The sequence below is a fragment of the Geotrypetes seraphini genome, chromosome 6 (genome assembly GCF_902459505.1).
Source record: "Geotrypetes seraphini chromosome 6, aGeoSer1.1, whole genome shotgun sequence".
In the NCBI taxonomy this organism is placed as follows: Eukaryota; Metazoa; Chordata; class Amphibia; order Gymnophiona; family Dermophiidae; genus Geotrypetes; species Geotrypetes seraphini.
In genome coordinates, this window is record NC_047089.1 from 64,158,963 (window position 1) to 64,185,450 (window position 26,488).

General features: G+C 45.5%; 1 protein-coding gene across 3 annotated transcripts in view; it reads right to left on the bottom strand.

The window, feature by feature from the left end:
* LRCH1 (leucine rich repeats and calponin homology domain containing 1) overlaps window positions 1–26,488 on the bottom strand; it is a 372,824-nt gene that overhangs the window by 77,486 nt on the left and 268,850 nt on the right. For all 3 annotated transcript variants that reach the window (XM_033949848.1, XM_033949847.1, XM_033949846.1), the window contains exons 8-9: window positions 21,610–21,718; window positions 8,161–8,276 (exon numbers count right to left, since the gene is read on the bottom strand). In XM_033949848.1, coding sequence (XP_033805739.1) covers window positions 8,161–8,276; window positions 21,610–21,718 — 225 coding nt within the window. The remainder of the gene's footprint in view (window positions 1–8,160; window positions 8,277–21,609; window positions 21,719–26,488) is intronic.

The following is a 26,488-nucleotide window of genomic DNA, read 5'->3' on the forward strand; positions in this document are numbered from 1 at the left end:
TTCTCACTGTATTTTGTTTTTTGCTTTTGTGATTTATGGGATTTTCTTGGTTCTTCCTTTTTTTTTGCTGGAGGGAGACAACCAGGGCAACAGCCCTTAGCCCCCATGATAAAATGGATCTCAAGCTTGCCTCAATCTGAAGAAAGCACAACCTGAAGGTGGGGGGTGGGGGATGGATGCTACTTCCTTGGGGTGTGTAACAATGGCCCTGAGTGTAAACTTGTACAAGAGCATTTGTGCACTAGCAGGGAAACTGGGGGATGCACAAAACTTACCGATCGTGTCCCAATCGATGGATTCCCCAATGCACAAAACTGCCCACCGCATGGTTTTCCCCTCGATCGCCCATTTTCTGAACCGATTTGATCTGATCCATGCAAATTAGTAAAACCCTATGCAAAATAGCCAAGCGATTGATGCGCTAACATCGCTTGGCTATTTAGCATCAGATTTTACCGATTGTAAAACCCGATTGTTCTATACCTGTCGGTAACTGTGTTACCGACTGGTCTGCCTGTTTTTTTTTCTTTTTTTCAATGGCACAGATATTTCACGTGTAAAATATCTGTCCCGACTTCCGGTGACGTCACCAACTAAGATGGAGGGTTAGAGAAATCGCTCTGACCCTTTGCCGCGCTGAGCACCCTTCCCCCGCTGCGAGCAGCACAGAATAGTGTGCGAGTGTGGAGCTGGGAGACCGAGCTGACTCTCCCTGCTGCAGGATGCCGTCGCGCAAGAAATCAGAGGCGGGTAGATCGCTGGATCGCGGGGGTGAAAAAGGCGGCCTCCAACACGTGTGTGGGACCTCCAGCGTATCTGCGCGCGAGTCGGGAGACAGCGCGTCGGAGGAGGAATCGGAGCGTGGTGCCTCCCCGAGACTGCGACGAGCTAGTGCGGCGGCGGCGATTACCAAAGCTGACCTGAAAATCTGGGCAGCTGAAATAAAAGATGAAGTGGCAGCAGTGAAGGGAAAGATTAAGGAGGCGGTGAAGGAGATCCGGCAGGACTTTGCGGACCTGCTGGGCCGGGTGGAAGACACAGAGAGGCGCCTCGGAGAACAAGAAGAATCTGTGATCAGCATCAATAATCAAATGCAGAATGTCCAGAAAGATCTTCTGGACTGCTGTGCGCAGGTGGAGGACCTGGAAAATAGGTCTCGGCGCAACAATGTGCGGATCCGGGGGGTCCCGGATACGGCAGAATATGGAGACGCCACGGCTGTGGTGCAGGAGATCTATCGCTTTCTGATGGCGGATGGGGGAGCCGTGGATGCTACTACTGGGGGCCTGAAAGTTGATCGGGCCCACCGCACGCTGGGTCCCAAGAATGGGGACTACCCGAGAGATATCATTGCTTGCATCCATCGCTTCCCTGATAAAGACCGATTGGTGAAGAAAGCCCGAGAATTGGGGGTTATTCCTTGGAAAAATTTGAAGGTGGAGATATTTCAGGATTTATCGTCTATCACTCTACAGAAGCGGCGGGAGTTCCGGCCGCTGTTGGAGGTGCTGAAGAAGAACACTGTACGCTATCGCTGGCTCTTTCCCTTCGGATTGCTGGTGACTTTTAATGGGGTCCATAAGCGTGTAACGACAGTGGTAGAGTTACAGGCCGTGCTTCTGAAGGAGGGCTTGGTGGCCCCTGGCGATTCCGTCTTGAGCAAATCACCGACGCTGGGGTTGGAGCGTTATCAATGGAAAGCGGTGTCACAGAGGAAGAGAGGAAGGCAGAGTTCCCGCCCTGAGGGGGAGACGACCGACCGGAGAATGGCGCCTGCTGCGGACACCTGACGAGCGGATTGAGCATGATGATTCTTGATTCCAGATGGGCTCTGGAATATGGTGTGGACTCTCTGATAACACTGAAGGATAGTATGTGTGTGGGGGAGTGTACGGTGGGGAGTCTGGGGAATGGATGGAGGGGAACTTTTTGAATGGGGGATGAGAGATTGTGGGGGGGGAGGTACATGGGTGGTGACTTTATGGAGTGGTGGGGTCACTTGAAGTCTTGGAGGAGATGGGGAGAGAGGGAGTGTGGGACTGGAGGGGAGGGGGGTGAGGCAGACTGGGTGGGTGGGTGGGGATGGGGGGGGAGGGGTTGAGATGGAGGGTGATTGGGGGGCTGCGGGGGATAGCAAGGGGAGGGGAGGGGTTGTTGAGCACGTTCGTCATGGTTTGGAATGGCGGGGGCTAATGTTTTACGTGTGGGTAGCCTGAATGTTAAGGGGCTCAACATGCCACGTAAGAGGCAATTGTTATTGAAGGAAGTTAAACGCCTCTGTTTTGATATTTGTTTTGTTCAAGAAACTCATTTTGTGAAAGCGGGGGAAAAACTTGTACAATTCCGGGATTATCCCGTGAGGGTCTGGGCTTCGAATAGAGTGGAGCGGAAAAAAGCGGGGGTGGGGATTTTGTTTTCCCACAAGTTGAAGGTGGTCCTAGATCGGGAATGGAGGGATGAGGGTGGGAGGTGGATTATCTGGACTGGTACTGTTGATGGGATACGGGTAACGCTGGTTAATTTGTATGCACCTAATTCTCAGCAGGGACAATTTTTTGAAACTCTCCTGTCAAAGATCTTATCGGCCAAGGTAGGACATTTGGTAGTGGGGGGAGATTTTAATTTGGTACTCAATCCAGATTGGGACTCCACGGGCAAGGGGGGTGACAGACTTAAGGGCGATAGAAAAAGTCTAAAGAAATTCCTAGACGTCCTTAATCTGGAGGATGGGTGGCGGGTGCAACATTGGTTGGGTAGGGACTACACTTTCTACTCTCCTGTGCATGAGGTATACACTCGCATAGATATGATATGTGTGGATAAAGGCTGGGGGGGGAAAATTGATAGACACTAAGATTGATACCATTGGGTGGTCTGACCATGCCCCGTTATGGATGGATCTGAGTTGGGGAGGGCCTCGGGGGGGAGATACGTATTGGAAATTAAATGATACACTACTGGGAGACCCGAAGATAGTGCAACAGCTGGAAACGGGGATCTATGACTTCTTAGAGTTTAATAATGTGGACCAGTTCTCCCCCATGACGATCTGGGAAAGTCTAAAGGGGGTTTTACGGGGGAAGTTGATCTCTATAGCAGCCTATCAGAAAAAGTCCCGACAGCGGGAGGAATTGCAGCTCCGGGAAACGCTTCGTATTTTGGTGGATCAACATAAGAGGGGACAGGGGGGACCGCAACTGAGGCTCCGGATTCAGGAAACCCGGATGGCTCTTGGGAAGTTGGAAGACGAGGTGGTTAAATTTAATCTTGAGAAGTTGAGGCTTAAATTTTTTGAATCGGGGAACAGGGCGAGCAAACTTTTGGCTCACAGGGTCAAATTACAACAATCAAGGGGTAATATTCTGGCTATTAAGGAGCGGGATGGTAAGGTGATTACGGACGATGTAGGCATACAACGGCGGTTTAGGGAGTTTTACCAGGAGCTTTATTCACCAGAGCTTGAGGGCTCTCTGGGGGAGAGCCAAACCTATCTACAAGAGTTGGGGTTACCTACTCTATCTAGCTCAGACGCTCTGGGGCTGGAGGAGGATATTACAGTGGAAGAGGTACTGCGGGTGATTCGACATTTGAAGCCGGGAAAATCCCCTGGGCTGGATGGATTTACGGGGTTGTTTTATAAAAAGCTTTCTCCCTTGGTTGCACCCTTGCTAACTAGACTATTTAATTCCCTGAAAGAGGGGGAGCGCTTGCCTTTCTATATGCGATTAGCAGGGATTACGATAATCCCTAAGCCGGGGAAAGATGAGACTATGTGTGGCAGTTACCGTCCTATATCTTTGTTGGGTATTGATACTAAAATCCTGGCCCGTATCTTGGCTGATAGGATGGCGACCCATATGCCTGACCTGATCCACCCGGATCAGGTGGGGTTCATAGGAGGACGTCAAGCAGCTGATGGTATTAGGTGGGTGCTGAATTTGGTGTGGGAGGCTCGAAGATCAGGATCTCCCTGGGTGGCGGTGGCGGTGGATGCCGAAAAGGCGTTCGATCGGGTGGATTGAACGTTTATGGAGGCTGTTCTCCGCCAGATGGGATTCGGATCGCGGTTTATTTCTTGGATTCTTACACTCTATCACACCCCGATGGCCTGTGTTAAAGTTAATGGGGTCTATTCCAAGCCATTTGAGTTACATAGAGGAACAAGACAGGGGTGCCCGCTCTCTCCCCTGTTGTTTGCTTTGGTGATCGAGCCCTTGGCACAGAGCATTTGTCTTTCACGGCAGGTGAGGGGGGTACAGGTGCAGGGGGTCGAGCATAAACTGTCCCTTTTTGCAGATGATATTTTGGCCATAGTGGAGGAGTCGGAGAGATCGCTTCTGGCCTTGCGAGATTTGATGCACGACTATGGGAGACTCTCAGGCTTTAAAGCTAACTTGTCTAAGACGGAGATCTTGAACATCTCGGTACCTGCAGAGGAGGCTCTGGAACTGCAAAGTAGAGTCCCCTTCCGCTGGGTGAAGGGTCCTATTAGGTATCTGGGGATCCTGCTTGGGGTGGATTGGAATACTTTGTTCTGCCATAACTATCTTCCTTTGGGTATGGCTCTGAGGCAGGACCTTGATAGATGGGACCCCTTATACCTTTCCTGGATGGGCAGAATGGAGGTGGTGCGTATGATGGTCTTGCCCAGATTTCTCTATCTCTTTCAGGTTCTGCCTGTAGAAGTTCCTAAATTATATTTTACTCGCTGGCACAGGTCTCTTTTACGCTTCATATGGGGGGGAAAGCGTCCCAGGGTGGCGAGATATGCCATGTTCAAATTTAAGGAGGAGGGAGGCTTGGGGTTGCCCAATTTGGAATTGTACTACCGGGCGGCACAGCTTAGGGCGGTTGTGGATTGGCATGCGACTCCAGCCAAGTTATGGGTTCAGGTGGAGCAGGGTCTCTTGGGGGGTCCCAGGGACATCCATGCTTTGTCCTATTTACCGTGGGTAGGTTTAAGGGAGAAGGAAATTGCTGCTATTTCTAATCCATTTATACGGTGGACGTTGCGGGTTTGGTGGGGGGCCCTTAGGAAATTGATAGGTAGGGGAAGGGGACTACATTTTTTGCCTATTAGATTTGCGGAGGACTTCATCCCGGGTAGGGAGGGGGGAGTTTTTCGCAGGTGGGAGCGAGAGGGGCTGAGATGTTTTGGCCAGCTGTTGGAGGGGGAGCACATCCGTGAGTTTCCTGAGGTCCGAGCCTCTTTCCACCTGGAACAGCGTGATTTATTCCCCTACTTACAGGTAAAGGATTATGTTATGCGCGTTAAGGCGGGGGACCTCACCTCATATGAGCGTTCAAGGTTTGAAATGTTGTTGGGGGAACCGGTGCGTCGGGGATGCATTTCGCTCCTTTATCGGTTACTACAAGCTGACCCAGATCAGAAGACATCCTATATGAGGGCTTGGGAACTAGACTTGGGGCTCACATATACGAAAGAGGAATGGGAACAAATCGCACTGCGAATACACCACGTGGCAGTTGCTCCGCAATTGGTGGAAAATGCTCTTAAGCTTTTGGTGCGCTGGTATGTTACCCCGGTGGTGATTGCCAAGATGAGTACCTCGTGCACAGGAGAGTGCTGGAGAGGGTGTGGTCTGCGGGGAACGTTCTTTCATATGTGGTGGGAGTGCCCTCGCATTGGGGACTTTTGGACCCAGGTGTTCCAATACGTGGGGCGTCTTTTGCAGTGTCCTTTGCTGCTAAGGGCGGAAACTGCTTTGTTGGGGGTACTCCCCGGGGCAGTGGAGGACGCACAAGACAAGCTGATGCGTCTAGCATTTACGGCGGCTAGACTAGTGCTGGCCTCTCATTGGAAGAGTCCCACGGTACCCACGGTAGCGATGATGCGAACAAAATTGGGATGGGTGTGTGAGAAATTCCGGCTTTCAGCTCTACTTACACGCCAGAGGCGACAGTTTGAGGGTCTGTGGGGTAGGTTCCTGGAAGTGGAGGGGAGCTCTGAATTTCCTGTACTGGAGTAATGGCTGACTTGTTCCTGCTATGGGAATTCCTTAGCCTCTTGGCCTCACACCCCTTTCCGTCTCCTCTATAGGTGCCTCTTGTGTTAGGGGGGGGGGGGACTCGGCTTCCTAATGGAGCTGGATAACTTGGCCTGATCTACGGAGGAGGGGGGAGGTAGGGATAGGGAGGGGGGGAGGGGGGAGGGGTTCTGGCTTGGGGGGAGGGGCATCTCACTTTGTATTCACTGTATTTTTGCTTGTCTGGTTCTGCCATATTGTTGTAACGATGGCTAACAGTGTTTAAATAAAGAATTACAAAAAAAAAAAAAATATCTGTTCCATACAAAAAAATCCCTGACAGCCCTCCCCCAACGATCCCGACAAATGCAGCACCACAACCCCTGACAAACGCGCCCCCCCCCGAACCTAAAACAAAGGGAGAATTGTTGGGCATGAGTATGAGTAAGAGGGAAAAAGATGGTGCACAAGGGGAAAGGAGAAAGAGGAAAATTGGGCATAGAGAGAGAGAAGGGTGTGGTAGAGATGCAAGGGGAATAGAAGGATGAGAGGGGGAAATGTTAAAGATGATGGTGGAGAGGGAATAGAAGGATGCAAGGGAGAGGAATGTTGGACCTAATGATGGAGGGAGAGATGTGGCATGTTGCTGGAGAGGGGTAAAAGAAGGAGAAATGGGTATGGGGCTGGTGGGCAGTGGTGAAAAATGCTGCACATGATAGGGGAATGAGATAGGGAGAAATGTTGGATATCTCAGTAGAGGAGGTGGAAGAGATGCACCTTGGATCTCTCTCTCTCTTTCTCTACTCCCTTTGCAGCAAGGGAGGGAATGAGAGAAAGATACATGGACAGTGAGAGAGAGAGGGAGACATGTTTTCAATAGGGGTGGAGGAGAGAGGAAGAAAAGTTGGACTCATGAAGGGACAGAGAGAGATGTTGGTTGGGGAAGGGAATGAGGTCCACAGGAGAGGAAGAATGCAGGAGGCAGAAAGAAAGGAATATTGGATGCACAGTCAGACTCATGAAATCACCAGACAACAAAGGTAGGAAAAATTATTTTATTTTCAATTTAGTGATCAAAATATGTCAGTTTTAAGAATTTATATCTGCTGTCTATATTTTGCACTATATGGCCTGGAATCTGTATAGGACGCCCAGTCTCAGAAGCCGACGGGTGTCCTATATAGAATCAGGCCTAAGGTCGCCTAAAGAAAAACCTCCTGCCGGTGGGGGGGGGGGGAGGGTTTCTGGCAGGAGGGATTGGGCACCCTCCTGCCGGTGATCTATAGGGGGAGGGGTGTTCCAGCAGGAGGGATTGGGCATCCCCCTGCCGCATTTATTCGGGGGGGGGGTGGACTGGCAGCTGCAGCCGTGAAACTTTTGCTGGCCTACATTGTATGCGTCTCCCGCTGAACTAGGGAGATGCATACAGCCACCTAGGTTCGTCTAAGGCTACTTTAGGGGCAAACCACACCCACAACTAGCACTAGGTTCCCGGAAGCGCTGCCAATATAGGTGGCCTGCCTCGGGAGCTTTTTTTTTTTTTTTTTAAAAACATGCATCCCGATTGGCTGGTTAGACAGCGGTAGGATGCCTACCACTGCCTACAATTGGGACGCCATTTACAGAATCCGGGCCTATATGTCTATTTTTCTATTGTTGCTACTGAGGTGATGTTGCATATTTTAAATCATCTGTCTTGACCTCTTTGATTTAAAAAAAAACCCCGAATAAATGTGTACAGTGTGCTTTGTGTTTTTTTAATTTTGTGGTTACCATTATGTATTAATAAAATTATATTGTGTATATATGAAAAATGAATAGAAGAAATTGCATTACGATTAGTAATATTATTTTGGAGATGGGGTCTGGGGCAGAGCTTGGATGGGTCTGGGGCGGAGCTTGGGTGAGGGTATTCGGTTGATATTTGTTAGACTTAGGGGGTACTTGGCTTGAAGAAGTTGAGAAACACTGCTCTAGTAGTACCAAAGGCCACCAGAGTGAGAGACCGGTTAGCCAGACAGACAATAGATCAGAGCAACTCTCAACAAAAGGAAGCAAGTAAGTGTTGCCATGACTTTAGCATCACTGTGTCATCCGTTTGTTAGTCTGGCTTACTCACTGCTTATGTAGACCAGCAAGGAATGTTTCCTTTCAAAACTGATTTCAAACTTGCCTTGATGTAGTTTATAAATTCAGCTGTGAGCGCATCTGCCTCGTCAGGAAACTGGTGTCTTAGCTCCACCAACTCATCGCTGCTAATTAAAAGAGGAGGCTCTGCACTGGAATCCACTAATAATTAAAAAAAAAAAAAAAAGAACACTGGATTTTAAAAAAATGACAAATTCCCCTTTTGTACTTGCCTCTATTCACTGGAGTTGACAATCTTAGCTATTTGACTGAGCGGATGAAGCTCACTCCTTCTATGCTTTTCCAAACCTTCATATCACCCCTCTATTACCATTCTTTTTTCATTTTTTTTTAATTTTCAGAGATCTTTATTGAAATACTTCAAGTAAACATTACAGAACAATAAACAAACATTATCTCAGGAACTAATGCAAACAGTTCCCTTAATGCAAACAAATTCAAATTTTGACAGCATGGTACTCCCTCATCTATCTTTAAGTTATTTTGACACCCCCCCCCCATTAAGAAACCTGATAGGCCTAGGCAGTGGTGAAGCAAAGGTGGGAGATGCCCAGGGTGGTGGTGCCCCCTGCCCTCTTCTCTGCTCCCCACTCCTTGCCCATCCCTCCCCCCGCCGCATGCATGCCCCTACCCAAGTTTATTAAAATTTTGATATGCCACTTTAAAATTGTCAAAACATTATATTAAAAATATAAAATTAGTGACATACCATTAGTACTTACGGTAAAGACATGGAACATTGAAACACAAGGGAAGAGGGGTGGAACTACAGTCATTTATAGGAAAGAAGGAGAAAGGGAAGCACCATACCTCTATAACTTCCCCGGCATGAGGAGCAGCACCAACTTGTTGCCCATGTCGGCTCTTCCTCTAATGTTACATCCTAGGCACGAGACCCGGAAGTGACATCAGAGGAAGAGCCTACGCCGGTGCGAGCAGGAGGCTGGACTAGCTAGAGATATGGTGGGGTGGGGTGGGGGTGGGGGAAGTGGGAAGAAGCGGGGGGATGGAGAGGTGCCGGTGCCCCCACCAAGATGGTGCATGGGGCGGACTGCCCCTCCCCCTTACTACACCACTGGGCATAGGAAAAATGGGATGACATCTTTTTACCTTCATTCTTCGCCCCCATACCTTCGACGTCCGCGCATTTCCAGATGCCTTCCAGCCACGGCACCTAGTTTAGTGTGCCGCTGCACTAAAAAATTTGTGGGACACTGGTTTAAACGTATGATTCTGATATCATTCCACTACTGCTTTTGCTTAGGTCACCTTATAACACTATGCCAGGGGCGGCACACCCAACCCGGCCTGTTTCCTATGACTACACAGTACACGCACAGGTATTCTAGCGTGCTTATTGTTCCAGATAAAATGAAGAAGCCTGCCCTGCAGTGAGAATAGATAACTTCTTGGCAGTGAGATGGGAAGCACCTGGAATAGACACATAAACCTAGGCAAAATGTTCTTTTAAATGACAGTGATGCTTCCAAGTCATGAAAAGGTTAGTAAATTCCACTGCTCTACATCTGACTTAATTTATTAAATAAGCGGAGGGTAATTAGAAGTAAAGAGGCCAGTACACCGTATATACTCGAATAAAAAAATGAGATTTTGGAGCCCCCCAAAAATGGCCCCAAAATGGGAGTCTCAGTTTATATTCGGGTCCTTACCCCCCCCCCCCCCCCCGGACCTGTTACAGGTCTCCCGCGGGCCTGCCTTAAGCCCTGGTGGTCCAAAGATGAGCCAGGAGAGGATCGAGCCTTCCTGCATCCTTTCCCAGCCAACTTCTAACCACCTCGCCTCCCTCCGGGCTCTTAGACCCCTCTACAATATACCTTTCAACCCTGTTGGTCTAGTAGTGAAACGGGGCAGAGCCTTGATCAGAAACGGCTGCTGCAAGTTCCTGGGGCAATTTCTTGACACCATGAGAATTCTAAAGACTGCTGCAGGAACTCCCAGCAGCCATTTCTGATTGTAACTCTGCATGGGGCAGGAGTGAAGGAAGATTGCTTCTGCCCCGCTTCACCACTAGACCACCAGGGTTCAAAGCTATGTTGTAGAGCGGTCCGGGAGGCGGGAGGGAAGTGGGCTGGTTAACAGTTGGCCGGGACAGGACATGGTAAGATTGCTCCTGTCCCGGCTCACCACTGGACCACCAAGGCTTAAGGCAAGCCTGTGGGGAGGCCTGCAATGGATCCAGGAGGAAGGCAGTATGGTTAACAGTTGGTCGGACCAAGAAGGATCGTTCATGTCCCAGCTCACCGCTGAACACCAGGGCTAAAGGGAGGACTGCAGTGGGCATCGGAGGCTTGGTGCAGAGCTGGGCAGGAATGGAAGAAGGGAGGGAAGGAACGAAGAAGGGCTGGGTGCAAAGCAGGGCAATTGAATATAAATCACCCAGTTTATATTCAAGTGAACCTTTCCCCCCCCCCTTTTTTTTGGGGGGGAGGGGTTACATCAGTTTATAATTAAGTCAGTTTATATTCAAGTAAATAGGATAAGCAGATATTAAATTTACTTTAAAGTACGAAATACTCTGCTCTACCCATCTAAAGGAAAATGAAGATTTACACACATTCACAACCTGCAGCTCAAGGCCAATATCCAAGGCTTCTGTCTTAGACATATTCAACTTGAAATTGGATTTCATGGAATATAACTAGGGTTACCAGATTTCCTCTTTATAAAAGAGGACATATGGCCCTGCGCAGTTCCTCCCCAGCCCTACCCTGTTCTACCCCTGCCCTACCCTGAGATGGACCTTGTGTCTCCTTCCCCATGCTCTGGGCCATACTATGTGTGGACATCAACACGATGATATCACGCTCATGTCAATATCCACGCATGTGCAAGGGCCCTCCAGAAATGGCCCCTGAGCCCGGGGCCTTCAAAAACCTGGACAAATTGCTAACAAATATCTTCCTACTTGGGGCCATGACACCAATAACGCTTCACAACATTCATTCCTACTAGAACACCTGGCTTTGGTCATATGTGCAAAACACAGATAAACTCTATGCAAATACAGGACCATCAATTAAGAGTCCTAATATACACAAACAAAAAACTAAGATGCCAGACTCTGCATGCAGTACAATACCAGAGAAATAGAAAGAAATATATTTCTTCCTTAACAGTGCAAAATATAGACAGCAGATGTAAATTCTGAAAACTAACACATTTCAATCACTAAATTGAAAATAAAATCACTTTTCCTATCTTGTCTGGTGATTTTATTTTTTTTTTCTCATCTTTTTTTCTCATCAGTCTCTGGTTGCATTTCCTTCTGTCTATGCTCTAAACTATAGTTCCATGGCTGCCTTATCCATTTGTTGTTTTTCTTTCCTTCACTTTCTGCCCTACATCCAGCTTATGAGCACATTTAAATATTTAAAAGCCTTTAAATGTTATATGAAGATATTATTTGAGAAACTTGCCCAGTATTGATGAGAAGGGTTTTTTTGTGTTTTGTTCTACATCCATCTTTGGCATTAACTTTCTTCCATTTTTCTGCCTCCTCCTCCTCCTCCTCAAATCTATCTACTTTTCCATGTTTATTCTTCCCATCTATCCATGAGCACTATCTCCTCCCTCTCTCTGCTCTTCCCTACCATTTATGTGTGCCATCTCCTCCCCTATTCCCATCTATCCATAAACAGCATTTCTTCAATTTTCCACTCCTCCCATTTCTATGCAACATCTCCTCCCTTGCTATCCCCTTCACTTTCCCCACCTATCCCTGTGCACCATCTCCTATATCTCTTTTCCTCTCCTATGGTCTGACATCTGTCTTCCCTCTTTCCCCCTACTGTGGTCTGGGATCTTTATCCTCTCCTTTCCACAGTCTGGCATTTTTCTCCCCTCCTTCCTTTTCTTCCTCCCCCTTCCTTAGTCTGGAACTTCCCCCTCCTCCTTCCATTCCCTGGATTGACCTCTCTCTTTCTTCTCACCCCCACCTTTCCCCATCCAGTGGTCTTAACATTTCTCTCCTTCCTTTCTTCCCTCCTCCCCCCAGGTCTGGCATCTCTATCTGCCCCTTCCCTTTCTTCCCCTGGAGGTCTGATATCTTTCCTTCCCTTTCCTCCCCATCCCCGTGGTCCAGCATCTCTTGCCTCCCCATGCTATTCCAAACCCCCCACCCCCACTGCATGATCCGGTGCATGCTCACCATTCTTTCCAGTGGCACTGCTCTAACTCTTTGGGCCACAGGCAGTGTGATTGAAGTAAACACGCTACCTCTGGCGACCCAGAAGCTTTCTCTCTACTACTGCTTACTGCTTATGCGGGGGCAGAAAGAAGTAGCAGAGGAAAAGCTTCCAGGTCACCGAAGGCAGCGTGTTTACTTCACTCACGCTGCCTATGGCTGAATAGTTAAAGCAGCACTGCTGGAAGAATGGTGAGCAAGCACCAGGTCTCAAGGGGGAGGGGGCAGCAGGGGACCGGATAGATGCACGGGCCTTGCAATGAAGACTGGGGAGAGGGGAGGCGCAGGGGACTCCAGATAGGTGTGTGGGCCTTTCAATGAGGAGGGGAGGGGAGACAGGGGACTCCGGATAGGTGCATGGGCCTTGCAACGACTGATGTAGGGTTTTCAGATGTCCGGTATCCCCGGACAAAACAGCAAAGCCGTCCAGACTCCCTAAGAGTCCTCAAAATGAGGACATGTCCGGGTAAACCCAGACATTTTGTAACTCTAAATATAACCAAATCTCCTCCAACAAATTTGACAATGAAAAATTAGGATGAGTGAGAAAAAGAAAGATATTCTTTGTGAACAGGGATATTTACATTCATTAGGACCCACCACAGTTCCCTAATATTCACCCTAACTGACAAAGGGCACCCTTGCCTAGTGCCCTAGGCCAAAGTGAGCATAAGGAAATTCCCACCACTGATTCTAACACATACCTTCAGCTTGGTACACAGGACCCTCACCCAGCTTTGAAAATTTTGTTCCAGCTCACATTTTTCTAATACTTGGTTCAAGAAATTATAACAGACTCTATCAAATGGTTTCTCAGCATTAATAGTCAGCAACCACATAGGAATCTCCCTGGACTGGGCAATGTTGAGTAAGTTAGTCATTCTAGGATGCTGTCATCAGCTTGCCACTTAGGAATAAATCCCACTTGATCAGGATGTATTAATGTGGGCAGGTCTACTGACTAGTCTTATAGCCAAGACTTTTGCATTATTTTTTTTTTTTTTTAATATGGAGACAGGGTGGTAAGACTGGTATCTAAAGCATCCATCATGGTGAATGGCAATATTCGCCTTACCTAACAATATTAAGAATCACTGTCAAAAGAAGAACAAGTTCTTCTATAAAAATTGCCCACTGAATATGGGCACCTTTTATAGAATTTATCTGTGAACCCGTCTATTCCAGGTGCCTTACCACCAGCTAACTCCTTGATTACCTGAAGGTGAAAGGGGACAGACTGAGGAAACACTTCTTTACAGAAAGGGTGGTGAATTCATGGAAAGGCCTCCCAGTGTTTCCAGGCTTCCAAGTTTATTTATACCTGATATGTCGCATACAGTAGAACATCTATTTAGTGTACAATATATTTAAAAGTGGAAGTAATGGACACGAAAACTGTATCTGAATTCAAGCAAGCTTGGGACAAGTTATATAGAATCTCTAAGGGAGAGGTAGTAGATGACATAAGTGGGAAAACTGGATAGGCCATATGTTACCTATTTGTTATCATGACTAGTCTGTTTTTCAAACGATTGTGAATGTCTACTTGTAACCCGTTCTGAGCTTCTGGGACAGAAATCGAAATAAATAAATGTTCTTTATTTGCCTTCATTCTTCTCTGCTTCTATGAAGGGCGTCCCTTGGCTCTATGGCTCTCTTCAGTGTGGTTCACTGCTTCTCCATTAACTCGGGTATCTCAAACCTAAGGGCTACATTCACTAAAGACACCGATCGTGTCCTGACCACTTTGTGACCCAGACCCGATTCATTAACCTTCCTCCTGATCCGATCCGCACCCGATCCAATCCGCGCATGCAAATGATGGAAATGGCATGCAAATGTAGGAAGGCAGCGATTCACTAAACAATTTAAGGAACACCGACTGGGCTAGCTGATCAAAAAAGAAGCAACTGCTGAGGACCGGTCGCTCATGTATTTTCCTGCTCTCTGCCACCGTAAAATCCCTGCCCTGCAGCAAAAACTCTGCTCTCTGCCGCCCTGCCTGCATCTCTGCCCCGAAAGGAATCAGCAACCAGCTGAGGTATATCTCCTGCTCTCTGCCACCCTTCCCCGCAGTGCAAGCCCCATGGTTTTAACCCACAAGGTTAAAGTGGGGCAGGGAAGGGCAGCAGAGAGCAGGAGAATCGGGGAGGCACGGACTTTGGTCTCTTTTTAAAACATGCAGGATTGGTTTGCCCCCTTCCCCCACCCCCCGAGTTTAGATGGACGTAAGTAGTTAAAACCATGGGCTAGCAAAAGTTTCTTCCAGCTTGCACAGAGAGCATGCGCAGACCATCTAGAGGCAAAGAAGATGGTCTGTGAATGTGTTAGGACGCTTCGTGAATCAGCCCCCCGGCCACGGATCGGATCGTTCACGGATCGGATCCGTGGGCTTAGTGAATCTAGGCCTAAGTAAGCAAAGATTGCAGCCTCACTTACACTGGGCATGCTTAAGTCACTCCCGGATTAAGATGGACCCAGTCAAGCGACTCCCTTCTTTATCTTTAATTTTATAAATGCTCCAATCTATTTAGGATTTATGTAGTCAAAGCACCACAAATTTGCCTATTTTACTATTTTCCCCTACGATATTTGCTTCAAACGAGAACTATGATACTCAAAATTATTTATTAAACTATCTAGCTCAGGGGTCTCAAAGTCCCTCCTTGAGGGCTGCAATCCAGTCGGGTTTTCAGGATTTCCCCAATGAATATGCATGAGATCTATGTGCATGCACTGCTTTCAATGCATATTCATTGGGGAAATCCTGAAAACCCAACTGGATTGCGGCCCTCAAGGAGGGACTTTGAGATTCCTGATTTAGCTGGAGTTCAACAGCTTGCAAAGCAGGATGAACCTTCACTAAGCCTATATGCTCATGTTGACCCTCCAAGCCTTGAATTTGGGCTTTACAATTTAAAATTAATTGCCAAGTTCTCTGCTTGTTTTGTGTGGCCTTCGTTATAAAGTACCCATGGTAACAGCCTTAAGCACATCCCAAATCACTGCTATCAAATTCAGCTCTAAGTAATCTTTTAGGACTTTTTAAAACTCTTTCACCATAACTTTGTCTTGAAGCAAGCTGTTATTGACTGTCCATCTTTTCTCCCTCTCCTGTTCTCTGAAATTTTGAATGATCTCTTTGCAGAGGGCATGATCAGAGATATTGATGTTACCTATCTTAGTAGTAATTTCAAAAGAACCCCCCCCCCCCATTGTGTATACAACAGTGGCGTACCAAGGGGGGGGGGGGCGGTCCGCCCCGGGTACCAAGCCCTGAGGGGGTGCTCCCGGTCCGGTCCAGTTACCCCCCCTGCGCCGGGTGTCGCGTCTGGAAACAGCCTGCAGCAAGATCGCGATGCCAGAGATCTTTGCCTGCTTCGACTGTTTCCTCCGCCACGGTCCTGCCCCTCCTCTGATGTCAGAGGAGGGGCGGGACCGCGGCGGAGGAAACAGCCGAAGCAGGCAAAGATCTCTGGCATCGCGCGATCTTGTTGCAGGCTGTTTCCCCAGGGCAGTAGCGTACCAAGGGGGGCGAGGGGGAGGTCCATCCCGGGTGCCGCCTTAGGGGGGGGGTGCACAGCTGGCCCGGTCCCTATCGCGCTCCTACCCTCCCAGCGAAAGCAGCATCGGCGCCATTATCGAAAAAGGTAATGGCGCCAGGCCTTGGAGCACCAAGGCAGACCGCTTCTCCCCTCTCCCAGCCGAAACCCCGCTGACCATCCTATCTCTCTCCCCCCACAAGTGAACCTTTCTGACCCTCCCAGCGAAAGCAGCAAACCTCCCTCCAGTAGCGTCGGCTTTATCCTCCCTCTGCCGCATCACTGATGACGTCATCAGTAACGCGGCAGAGGGGGGAGAAAGCCGCGAAGGGGGTTTGCTGCTCTCGCTGGGAAGGTCGGAAAGGTTCACGGGGGGGGGGGGGAGATAGGAGGGTCAGCGGGGGTTCGGCTGGGAGGGGGGAGAAGCGGACTGCCTCGGTGCTCCATTACCTTCTTCGGGCAGCAGCAGCGTTTACAATTCGCTGCTGTTGCCGGCTTCAGGCCTTGTTCTCTGCCGGGTCCTGCCTACTTCCAGTTTTCATGAAGACAGGACCCGACAGAGAGGAAGGCCTGAAGCGGGCAACATCAGTGAATTGTGAATGCTGCTGCTGCCCGATGAAGTTCAGGACATCAGGACATCGGGGAAGGAGCAGGGAGAAATCGGCTGCTGGCTTGGGGGTGAGGGTAGGGAAAGAATCGTGGAAGTGGAGAAATCGGCACGATGGCTTTGTGCAGGCTAGGGGGAGAGAGAAAGAAAGGAAAAAATAAAGAGGGGGGGCCAGGGGGAGAGAGAAAGAAAGGCAGAAAGAAAGAGGGGGACCAAGGGGAGAGAAAGAAAGGCAGAAATAAAGAGGGGGACCAAGGGGAGAGAAAGAAAGGCAGAAATAAAGAGGGGGTCAAGGGGGAGAGAAAGAAAGGCAGAAAGAAAGAGGAGGGCCAGGGGGAGAGAGAAAGAAAGGCAGAAAGAAAGAGGGGGACCAAGGGGAGAGAAAGAAAGGCAGAAATAAAGAGGGGGGTCAAGGGGGAGAGAAAGAAAGGCAGAAAGAAAGAGGGGGGCCAGGAGGAGAGAGAAAGAAAGGCAGAAATAAAGAGGGGAGCCAGGGGGAGAGAGAAAGAAGAAGGATCAGAAGAAGGACCAGAGACTCATGAAATCACCAGACAAAAAAGTAGGAAAAATGATTTTATTTTCAACTTAGTGATCAAAATGTGTCCGTTTTGAAAATTTATATCTGCTGTCTATATTTTGCACTATGGCCCCCTTTTACTAAACCGCAATAGAGTTTTTTAGCGCAGGGAGCCTATGAGCGTCGAGAGCAGCGTGGGGCATTCAGCGCAGCTCCCTACGCTAAAAACCACTATCGCAGTTTAGTAAAAAGGGAGGGGGAATATTTGTCTATTTTTGTATAGTTGTTACTGAGGTGACATTGCATAAAGTCATCTGCCTTGACCTCTTTGAAAACCCGCAGAATATAAATGATAATTAACATTTTCTCTGCGTACAGCGTGCTTTGTGTTTTTAAAATTTTATTGTTGGTAGATCATTTTGACTTGGCCACAAAGGTAAGGGGGAGGGAGGGAGGGGAACTGCTGAAAGACATCTAATAATCCTTGCAGGCTTGACTGCAGGGAATTATTTTTGTAAAATCATGTTTTGTTATGTGACTGGCATTATCTAGACTTTAATTTCTATGAATGAATAGAATGAAAATGATATAAAATTACTTGCTTGTTTTTATGTGCGTGCGCTGAAGGAAAGTGGAGAGAGAGTGGGCTGAGGATGCTGAAGGGAAATGGGGAAGAGAGTGGGGAGAAGACGCTGATTTATAAATTGACAATTGTACAGAATATTGTTTCTTTTTATACTTTAATATAAACAATTCAAGGCTTGTGTGGATGGAATCAGGTGGTTTGCGGGGATGGGGACCGAGCTTACGGGGATTAGTCCAATAAAATTGTATTTTTTTATATCTCATTATTTGTTTTATTTTTATTTGTTAATTTATAAAGTGGTGATTGTTATGTATCAGTTTTTTCAAATTTACATCTACTGTCTTTATATTTTGCACTGTATTAGAGGACATGTGTTACTGTTTTTTGTGGTGTTGCATTGTATCCAGGGTCTGGTTTCTTGGCGGATCAGTTTAACTTTTGTCTACATATTTCTATTTTTAGTTTGTGATTATTCCATTTTGGGCGAGGGTGTATCTCTGTTCTGTGTGTATGAAAAAGACATAGTTTTCAGTTGGCATTGACTACAGGACCAATTGACTGTGCGGGATCTGGCTTGTTTAGTTTTACAATGTATGTGTTGGTGTTCTAGTGCTCACTGCAGTGTTTAAGATGCAGCCTTTTCCTAGGTACACTCTTGTGGTGCGATATGTAGATTGGTACTAAAAATCATATTTTTCATATAGATGGGGGGGTGTCAAAAAATGATGGGCCCTGGGTGCCACATACCCTAAGTACGCCACTGCCTGCAACTACTCCATATGTACTTCTAATGTCATGACAATTTAGACATAATTTATGTTTTGTTATGTTTGGAATAATGGTTACATATATGAGGTTCAATAAAAGAAAATTTTCACTGCCTGTTTCTATTCTGACCATTTATTCCATTTCATGGTTATTGCAAAAAAAAAAAAAAAAAAATTTTTTTTACATTGGGGGGGGGGGGGGGTGTGTCAAAAAATGATGGGCCCCGGGTGCCACATACCCTAGGTACGCCACTGGTATACAATGACAATAAACCAAAAAATCCTCTTGATAAATGTTGCAAACTCTCAAGACCATTTAATTTGGAATGAGCCAATAGGCAATCATTACTACATAATAATTGCATTATAACAAATAAACACTGATGTAATTTGTAGTGTTAGCGAGTGTTCACTTTCTAATATAGATATACCAAAACTGAACCGCAAATTGAAGAAGCTTTTAAGCCACAACCCAAATTGGTACAGTTAGTGACAACATCCCAGAACCTCTCGCATTGTGACTATTGTGTGTTAAATCAAAATTAATGTATACCAAAACCACTGGTCTGAAAAGCCAAAAATCAAAATTCAGCAATATCTTCAAACACGCCGGTTTCAAATTGTTGCCTGATATTCACTGAGATAGATGGCAAAGTTTCAAAAACAGCCGCTAGAATGTTATCAATAATGTGCAAAATCACCAAGCACTTATCTTAATAGATTCCCAGCAGAAAATAAAGTGCCAACTGTAAGAGGCCAGTAGCCTGCAGTCCTCAGCACCGAGGATGACTTTAACACTGCTCCTGCAGCAAAACGATCAGGTGGGTACCAAACCTGACTTTCTTTCTTTGTTCCCACTTACCTAGGTTACAACATTTACTTCCAGTGCGGCTCTTATCTTAAGGCTATAGCAAGAAGGATTGGTGACGCCCACTTCTATCACCATAGCAGCCTTATGTGGATCCCAGCTGAATATCGGCTGGGACCCACATAAGCTCTGCTCTGGTGGTTAGCAGTGGCCCAATTAGCTCCAGATATTCAGTGCTGGGGTCTGCACATGGCCTGGCATTTATCATCCAGGGCTAATTTAGCTGGCCATGGTAATTAAAAAAAACACTTACTGTCACCGTGGACAGTGGGAGCAGCTGCTTGTGTGTGTGTACATGCAGTTTCTTGAATCGCTGCTCCCACTGGATGTGGGGAGCCACCAACATGCAGTCCTGCACCTGTTTTACAATGGCCTTTTTGTTTGGCTGAGCCTCTTGTAAAACACATTGAGAATTCTCCACGTTCAAACCTGGATAGCTGAATTTCCCTCTCTACATACTTTGACAACAACGAGCGACAACAACGAGCGACTTTAAATCATTTCGCAAAGCGACAACAACGAGCGACTTTAAATCATTTCGCAAAGACATTAAAATCCTGCTTTTCAAAAAATTTATCCAGCTGTCTTAACTCTTCCCCCTGCCCCCCTCTCCCTTGTAAATTCCCCCCCCCCCAAATCTCTTCCTCTTTTGCTACTTCATTCTCCTCAAAGTCCCATCCATGTAAACAACTCCCTAAATTGCAATTCTCCAGGAAATGTAAACAAATCCCTAAATTATAATTCTCCTGGACTTGTCCAGTTATCTTCTTTTTTTTTTTTTTTTCTTTTGCAATTCAAAAATCCTAAATTGTATTCTCCTGGAAATGTCCAGCTAGATTCTTTTGTAAACCGCCTAGAACTGCAAGGTACGGGCGGAATAGAAGTCATTAATGTAACGTAGAGAATGACACGGTGACAAAATTCATCACCGTTACTGTCCCCGCGGATAACTGCGGGAAACCATCTTCATGTCATTCTTTAAGGAGAGAGGGAAGAATCAGAGTATAATTAGGCACAACCACTGACCCTCAAGCTTTGCTTTGAAGAATGCTGGTGTAGAAGGACTGAGGTTGAAATAGACACTAGAAAATGACATGGGATTATTTCCCATGGTTATCCGCGGGGACGGGAATGGTGATGAATTTTGTCACCGTGTCATTCTCTAATATAATGTAATGTAATAACTTTGTAAAATAGAGCTGCCCCATGGAGGGCCATACCCAAGAATCCTTGCCCCATTACAGAGCTCAATACCTATAACTGAGAAAGTTAAACTGCAAAATGCTCTTAGCTAGAACTTTCCAAACCTGGACTGGGATCTCACAGCCAGCTGGGCTTTCAGGATATCAAAATGAATACGAAGATACAAAAAGACTGTGGGTGGTCAATGGTGCCACAAAAGCAAATGATGAAACAAACAGAAAAATGGAACCCAGTCCTGGACTTGCAGGAGTAAAAAATAATATTTTTTCGGTCTGTTGATTTCATATATAGCACTATTTTATGTTTTACATACTATTGGCATCGGCCAGAGTTAACAGTATGACCTTTTTATTGCATTGCATTTTAATATATACCAATAAATATTATTTTTTACTCCTGCAAGGCCAGGACTGGGGGATCCTTTTACTAAGCTGCGATAGCGGTTTTAGCACGCACTTAGCATGCGCTGAATTGCCGCGCGCACCAGACGCAAATGCCAGCATTAAGCGGGCTTTAGTTCTAGCCGCGTAGCGTGAGTTTAGCGCGCGGGGCAATTCAGCACACGCTAAAAACACTTTCGCAGCTTAGTAAAAGGAGCCCTGGGTTCCATTTATCTGTTTGTTTTATCAAAATTAATATGCATGATATATATTTGCACATAATGAATCTCCAGTGTATGCAAATGTATCTCATGAATCTTTTGCACTCTTTTTTTTTTGTGTGTGTGTGTGAGGGGGGGGTAACAAATAAATGAGGATATCCTGAAAATCTGACAGGCTGTGGGGATCCCAGGGCAGATTTGGGAGATCCTGCTCTTCATAATACATCAGCAGTTAATTCTCTGACCAGTAAGGCTCATTTGTACGTCAAGTGTGCGTGGTACTTTCAAGCCATGTTATTCTTATGATGATTTTCCAAGACAAAGTGAAATCTTATCAACTGTGTTTTAAACTTAATTCTTCCTCTAGCCACTATATGCTACTGATTATTCACACCACCAGGCTCTCCCCACTCAACTAAAATTAGTCTCAAGTCCAGATACAAGTGGGAGAGGGAGTGGCACCATGTGAAGCAGGGAGATTATGAATGGAAACCAAAGAGAGCCAAGACCACCCCTGAGGAAAACAGAGCCAGCAAAGAAACAACAAACAAAAAATGCAAAATAAATATATTCTCAGACCTTTTGTGGCAAGGAGCTGTTGGCTGGAGTCGTTTCTCATAATACCATGTTCCTCTTCTGTAATGTTACACATTGGCACGCTCAAGCTAACGCTGTCTTCATCAGAGGGCTAGAAAGAACAGCAAAATGCATGCTAGAAGAAATTGGATTTACATATATCAAACTCAACAATAACATCTTCAATAGTAATATCTGTGCTGAATAGTGATTGAAACACAATGGTTGATTCACTTGTTCTTGCAGACAATTCTATCAGTGGTTTTCTGCAAAGTGCTACAGCTTACCCGTAGTATCTGTCAGTGGCGTAATAAGGGGGGGGGGAGAAGACTGCCCTGGACACCATGTCAGTGGGGGCGCCGGAACCTCTCCGCCACACAACGATAACGCCATCCCTCCCCCACTCTGTCCTTCTGTAGATTTTCCTTAGTGCAAGCAACTTTCACCTGTTGATTGCGCCAGCCTGACTCCCTTCTGAATCACTTCCAGGTTAAGGGGCCAGGAAATGACATCAGAGGGAAATCCAAAGCTGGTAGATGTTGGTATGCTGGTAGATGTGCTAAACTTTATAAACTTTTTTAAATCTCGCCCAGTAAAAGCAAGATTTTTCAAAAAAATTGTGTGCAGATATGGAAGCTGAATACATGTGTTTGTTATATACTACTGCCACTCATGCTGGCTTTCTTGTGGCAAAATGTTGGCCCGTATATTCAAATAACGACAAGAACTCTACATTTTTCTTGAAGAAGAAAACCACGAGTATGCCAAAAACTTTGTAAAGACAGAGTTTTTGATGAAACTGGCATACTTGTGTGATATTTTTGAAAATTTAAATATGCCGAATCCCTCCTTGCGAGGAGGCAACATGCACATTTTGAAATTGATCGAGAAGATTTCAGCTTTCCCCCCAAAAAATTACAATTATGGTGAAGAAAAATGTATGAAGATGGTGGCAAAGATCGTTTTCCCCTTTTGCAGCAGTTCATGATCACCAATGAAGTTGTTTTGCCTGACAATATAAAATCACAAAGTATCAAATGGTTTGAAAAATATTTTCAAGAAGATGATCCCACAAAATTCGCCTGGATTCAGGATCCCTTCAGAGCCAAACCTCCAGCTGACTTTACTTCTGAAGAAGAAGAAAATCTCATTGAGCTGTCTTGCGACAATACGCTCAACATGATTTAGCAGCATGGATATTATTGAATTTTGGTGTTAAGAGATGGATATCTGCTGTTAAGCAGTAGAGCACAGAGAATCTTAATTCTATTTGTGACATCCTATTTATGCGAGGTTGGGTTTTTGGCGCTTGCTATGATAAAAGGCAAATACAGAGTGAAAATCAATGTGAAACAAGAAGTGAGATTGGCCATATCAAATATGGTTCCGAGATTTGAGATTTGTAATGAGATTAGTTCTATCGATATTTTTTGTGATTATTTTTTTTATATTCGTTGTTGAATTTTTTTCAAATAAATAATTCAAGATTATTGTGATAACCTTAATGATAAGTTGTTTTAATTTTTTTAAATTAATAATCGTCTCAAACTAACAATTATCAGGTATGTATTAGATTACAGAACTATCCTTTGACCTGGGGAACCATGGAAAATTTTTGAAACATTAAGGGCTCCTTTTACTAAGCTGCGATAGTGGTTTTAGCGTGTGCTTAGCGCATGCTGAATTGCCACGCGTGCTAGACCTTAACGCCAGCATTGAGCTGGCGTTAGTTCTAGCCGCGTAGCACAGGTTTAGCGCGCACTAAAATCCCGTGTGCGCTAAAAACGCTATCGCATTTTAGTAAAAGGAGCCCTAAGTGAGCCATGAACAGAAAAGGTTTGGGAACCACTGATCTATCTTATAAAATGATCAATCAATTCAGAATAAAGTCCTCACACAAAATCAGTTCTTATATAAAAAGCAGATATTAGCGGCTATCCTCAGATGACTAAAATTGTCAATACTGAGATTTACTTAGCCAAATTCATCATAAGTTAGAGCATTTAAGGAAGAACTATAAATTTATTTTACAGAACAAGTTTATTTACAAGATTATGCGGGTAATGTAGTAATTTTAGTTACAATTTAGGGATCTTTAAACAAGGGAAATGAGTCACAAGATAAAATATTGTTAAGCTAGATTAAAAGTAACTCACTCTGATAAAGGCCCAAAGTATTCTTTCTTCTTATTGTTGCTTCTGATTAGAAGGGTGAAGGAGGTCTGTTTGCAGAGGGTGGCTGGAGGGGATGATGTCCTTGCTGGAAGAATAGCTGGGAGTAGAATATGGAGATTTAGATGTAGAAGAGATTCCAGCAAGGTGTGTTGAAGATGTCCAGCAGTGATCCAAAGAGGAGGAGCTTAGGTGAATCTTCCCTTCTTATGGACCATAGGAGCTGGAAGTCAGGTCCAATCACATGTCAGGGATACTGTCCAATCACAACTCAGAAATATTATCCAATCACAACTCAGGAATTCAATTCAAACTGGTCTCTGTTCAGGATGGGGGATGTCATCTGATTTAGCTGGTCACATGCTTCCTAGCTGGGCAGAGCCTTGATTGGATTGTAACTGGGTAATTGTCAGGGGAGTTTCAGGTAGATGGTATCCCTTTTGTCTCATCTCAGCTTTGAATGCTTAGGCAAACTCTGTGTCCTTTTGTTTTACTCCAGCCTCTGCTGTTCATAGCTTGGAGAAGAGTTCTGTTTGACACTGCTGCATCTTCTATTATGATGCATATCTGGCAGAGTAAAGTTCTGTTTGAAATTGATATCAAGCCCAGCTATCTTTTGTATTCACTGAAAGGAGTACTTAACTTCTTTGTTTCAGGCTTGCAATAGTACTAACTGGGTAGAGCCTTTAAGAGGTCAGCTTGAGAAATATTTTATATAATTCAGATATCCCGTAAAATTTATCATATCATGCTATACATAAAGGTTGCCATCTCTGCATTAGCAAGTCCCTACCACCTGACTAAGATACGTGTAGAGAGAGCTCATTCAAAAGTAAAGGTTCTAGACTTTTAAAAAACTAACTTTGTTCAGATGTGGGATTACATCAAGGAACTGGATGGGAATATTTAGAAAAAGTAGGAAAGCAGTGGGCAAAACTGAAAGGAGCTATTTCAAGGGCAACAAACCATTTTGTACGGAAAGTAAGTAAAAAAAGGCTATTTTGGTTCTCAAAAGTAGTAGCTGAGAAAGTAAGCAAAAATAGGTTAGTTTTTCCTAAACTACAAAATATCTCAGAAAGAGGAAGACAGGTAAAAATATCTGGAAAAGTTAAGAGAGGTTAGACGAGTAGTCAGGAAAGCAAAGATGCAAGGGGAAGAAAAAATAACTGACATAGTAAAATGGGGGGACAAGACATTTCTTAGATATATTAGTGATAGAAAGAAGTGCAAAAGTGGCATTGTGAGACTCAATGGTGAAGGGGAGAAATATGTAGCAACTGATAAAAATAAGGCTGAATTGTTTAACAAATATTTCTATTCTGTGTTCACAGCTGAAGTGCCAGGAGCGGGACTGCAGAAGACAAATACAAATAGGGCTGGAGGTGTAATAGATCCTGATCAATTTTCAGAGGAGTTAGCTAAACTAAAGGTAGACAAAGCAATGGGGCTGGATGGTGTACATCTGAGGGTACTGAAGGAACTTAAGGAAGTTCTTGCGGCTCTGCTGGCTGACCTTTTCAATGCTTCTCTAGACTGGGGCATGGTAACGGAGGACCGGAGAAGGGCAAATGTGGTCCTTCTACACAAAAGTGGAAGTAAAGAAGAAGTAGGGAACTACAGTTCGGTAAGTCTGACATATGTGGTAAGTAAATTAATTGAAATGTTTTTAAAACAGAGAATAGTGGCATTTCTGGAAGAGGATTACAGGACTCGAGGCAACATGGATTCACTAGAGGCAAGTCTTGTCAGACAAATCTGATCAACTTCTTTGACTGGGTGACCAGAAAATTGGATAGAGGGAGAGTGCTAGATGTAGTGTATTTAGATTTTAGCTAAGCCTTTGACAGTGCTCCACACAGGTGTCTAATAAATAAACCAAGTGCCCTCGGTATGGACCCCTAAGTGACAAACTGGATCAGGAACTGGTTGAGTGGAAGGCAACAGAGGGTAGTGGTCAATGAAGATCACTCTGAGGAAAGGGATGTTACCAGTGGTGTGCCTCAAGGTTCAGTCCTTGGGCCTCTTCTTTTAACAATTTTGTAAGCGATATTACTGAAGGGCTATCAGGTAAGATTTGCCTCTTTGTGGATGATACTAAAATTTGCAATAGAGAGACACCCCTGATGGTGTGAATAACATGAGGAAGGACCTAGCAAAGCTTGAAGAATGGTCTGAAATTTGGCAGCTAAGATTTAATGCTAAGAAATGCAAGGTCATTCAATTGGGATGCAAAAGCCTGAGAGAACGATACAATTTAGGGGGTGAAGAACAGGTTGAAAAGGCAAAAGCGAAAGCTAGAAGGATGTTTGGGTGCACAGGAAGAGGTATGGCCAGTAGGAAAAAGGAGTTATTGATGCCCCTGTATAAGTCTCTAGTGAGACCTCATGTAGAATATTGTGTACAATTCTGGAGACCACAGCTTCATAAAAATATAAACAGGATGGCGTCAGTCTAGAGGAAGGCTACTAAAATGGTTGGTGGTCTTCATCATAAGGCATACGGGGACAGATTCAAAGATCTCAATATGTATACTTTGAAAGAAAGGTGGGAGAGGGAAGATATGATAGAGACAATTAAATACCTACATGCATGAATATTCATGAGGCGAGTCTCTTTCAATTGAAAGGAAACTCTAGAGTGAGAGGGTATCTAGGATAAAGTTAAGAGGTGATAGGCTCAGGAGTAATCTAAGGAAATACTTTTTTACAGGA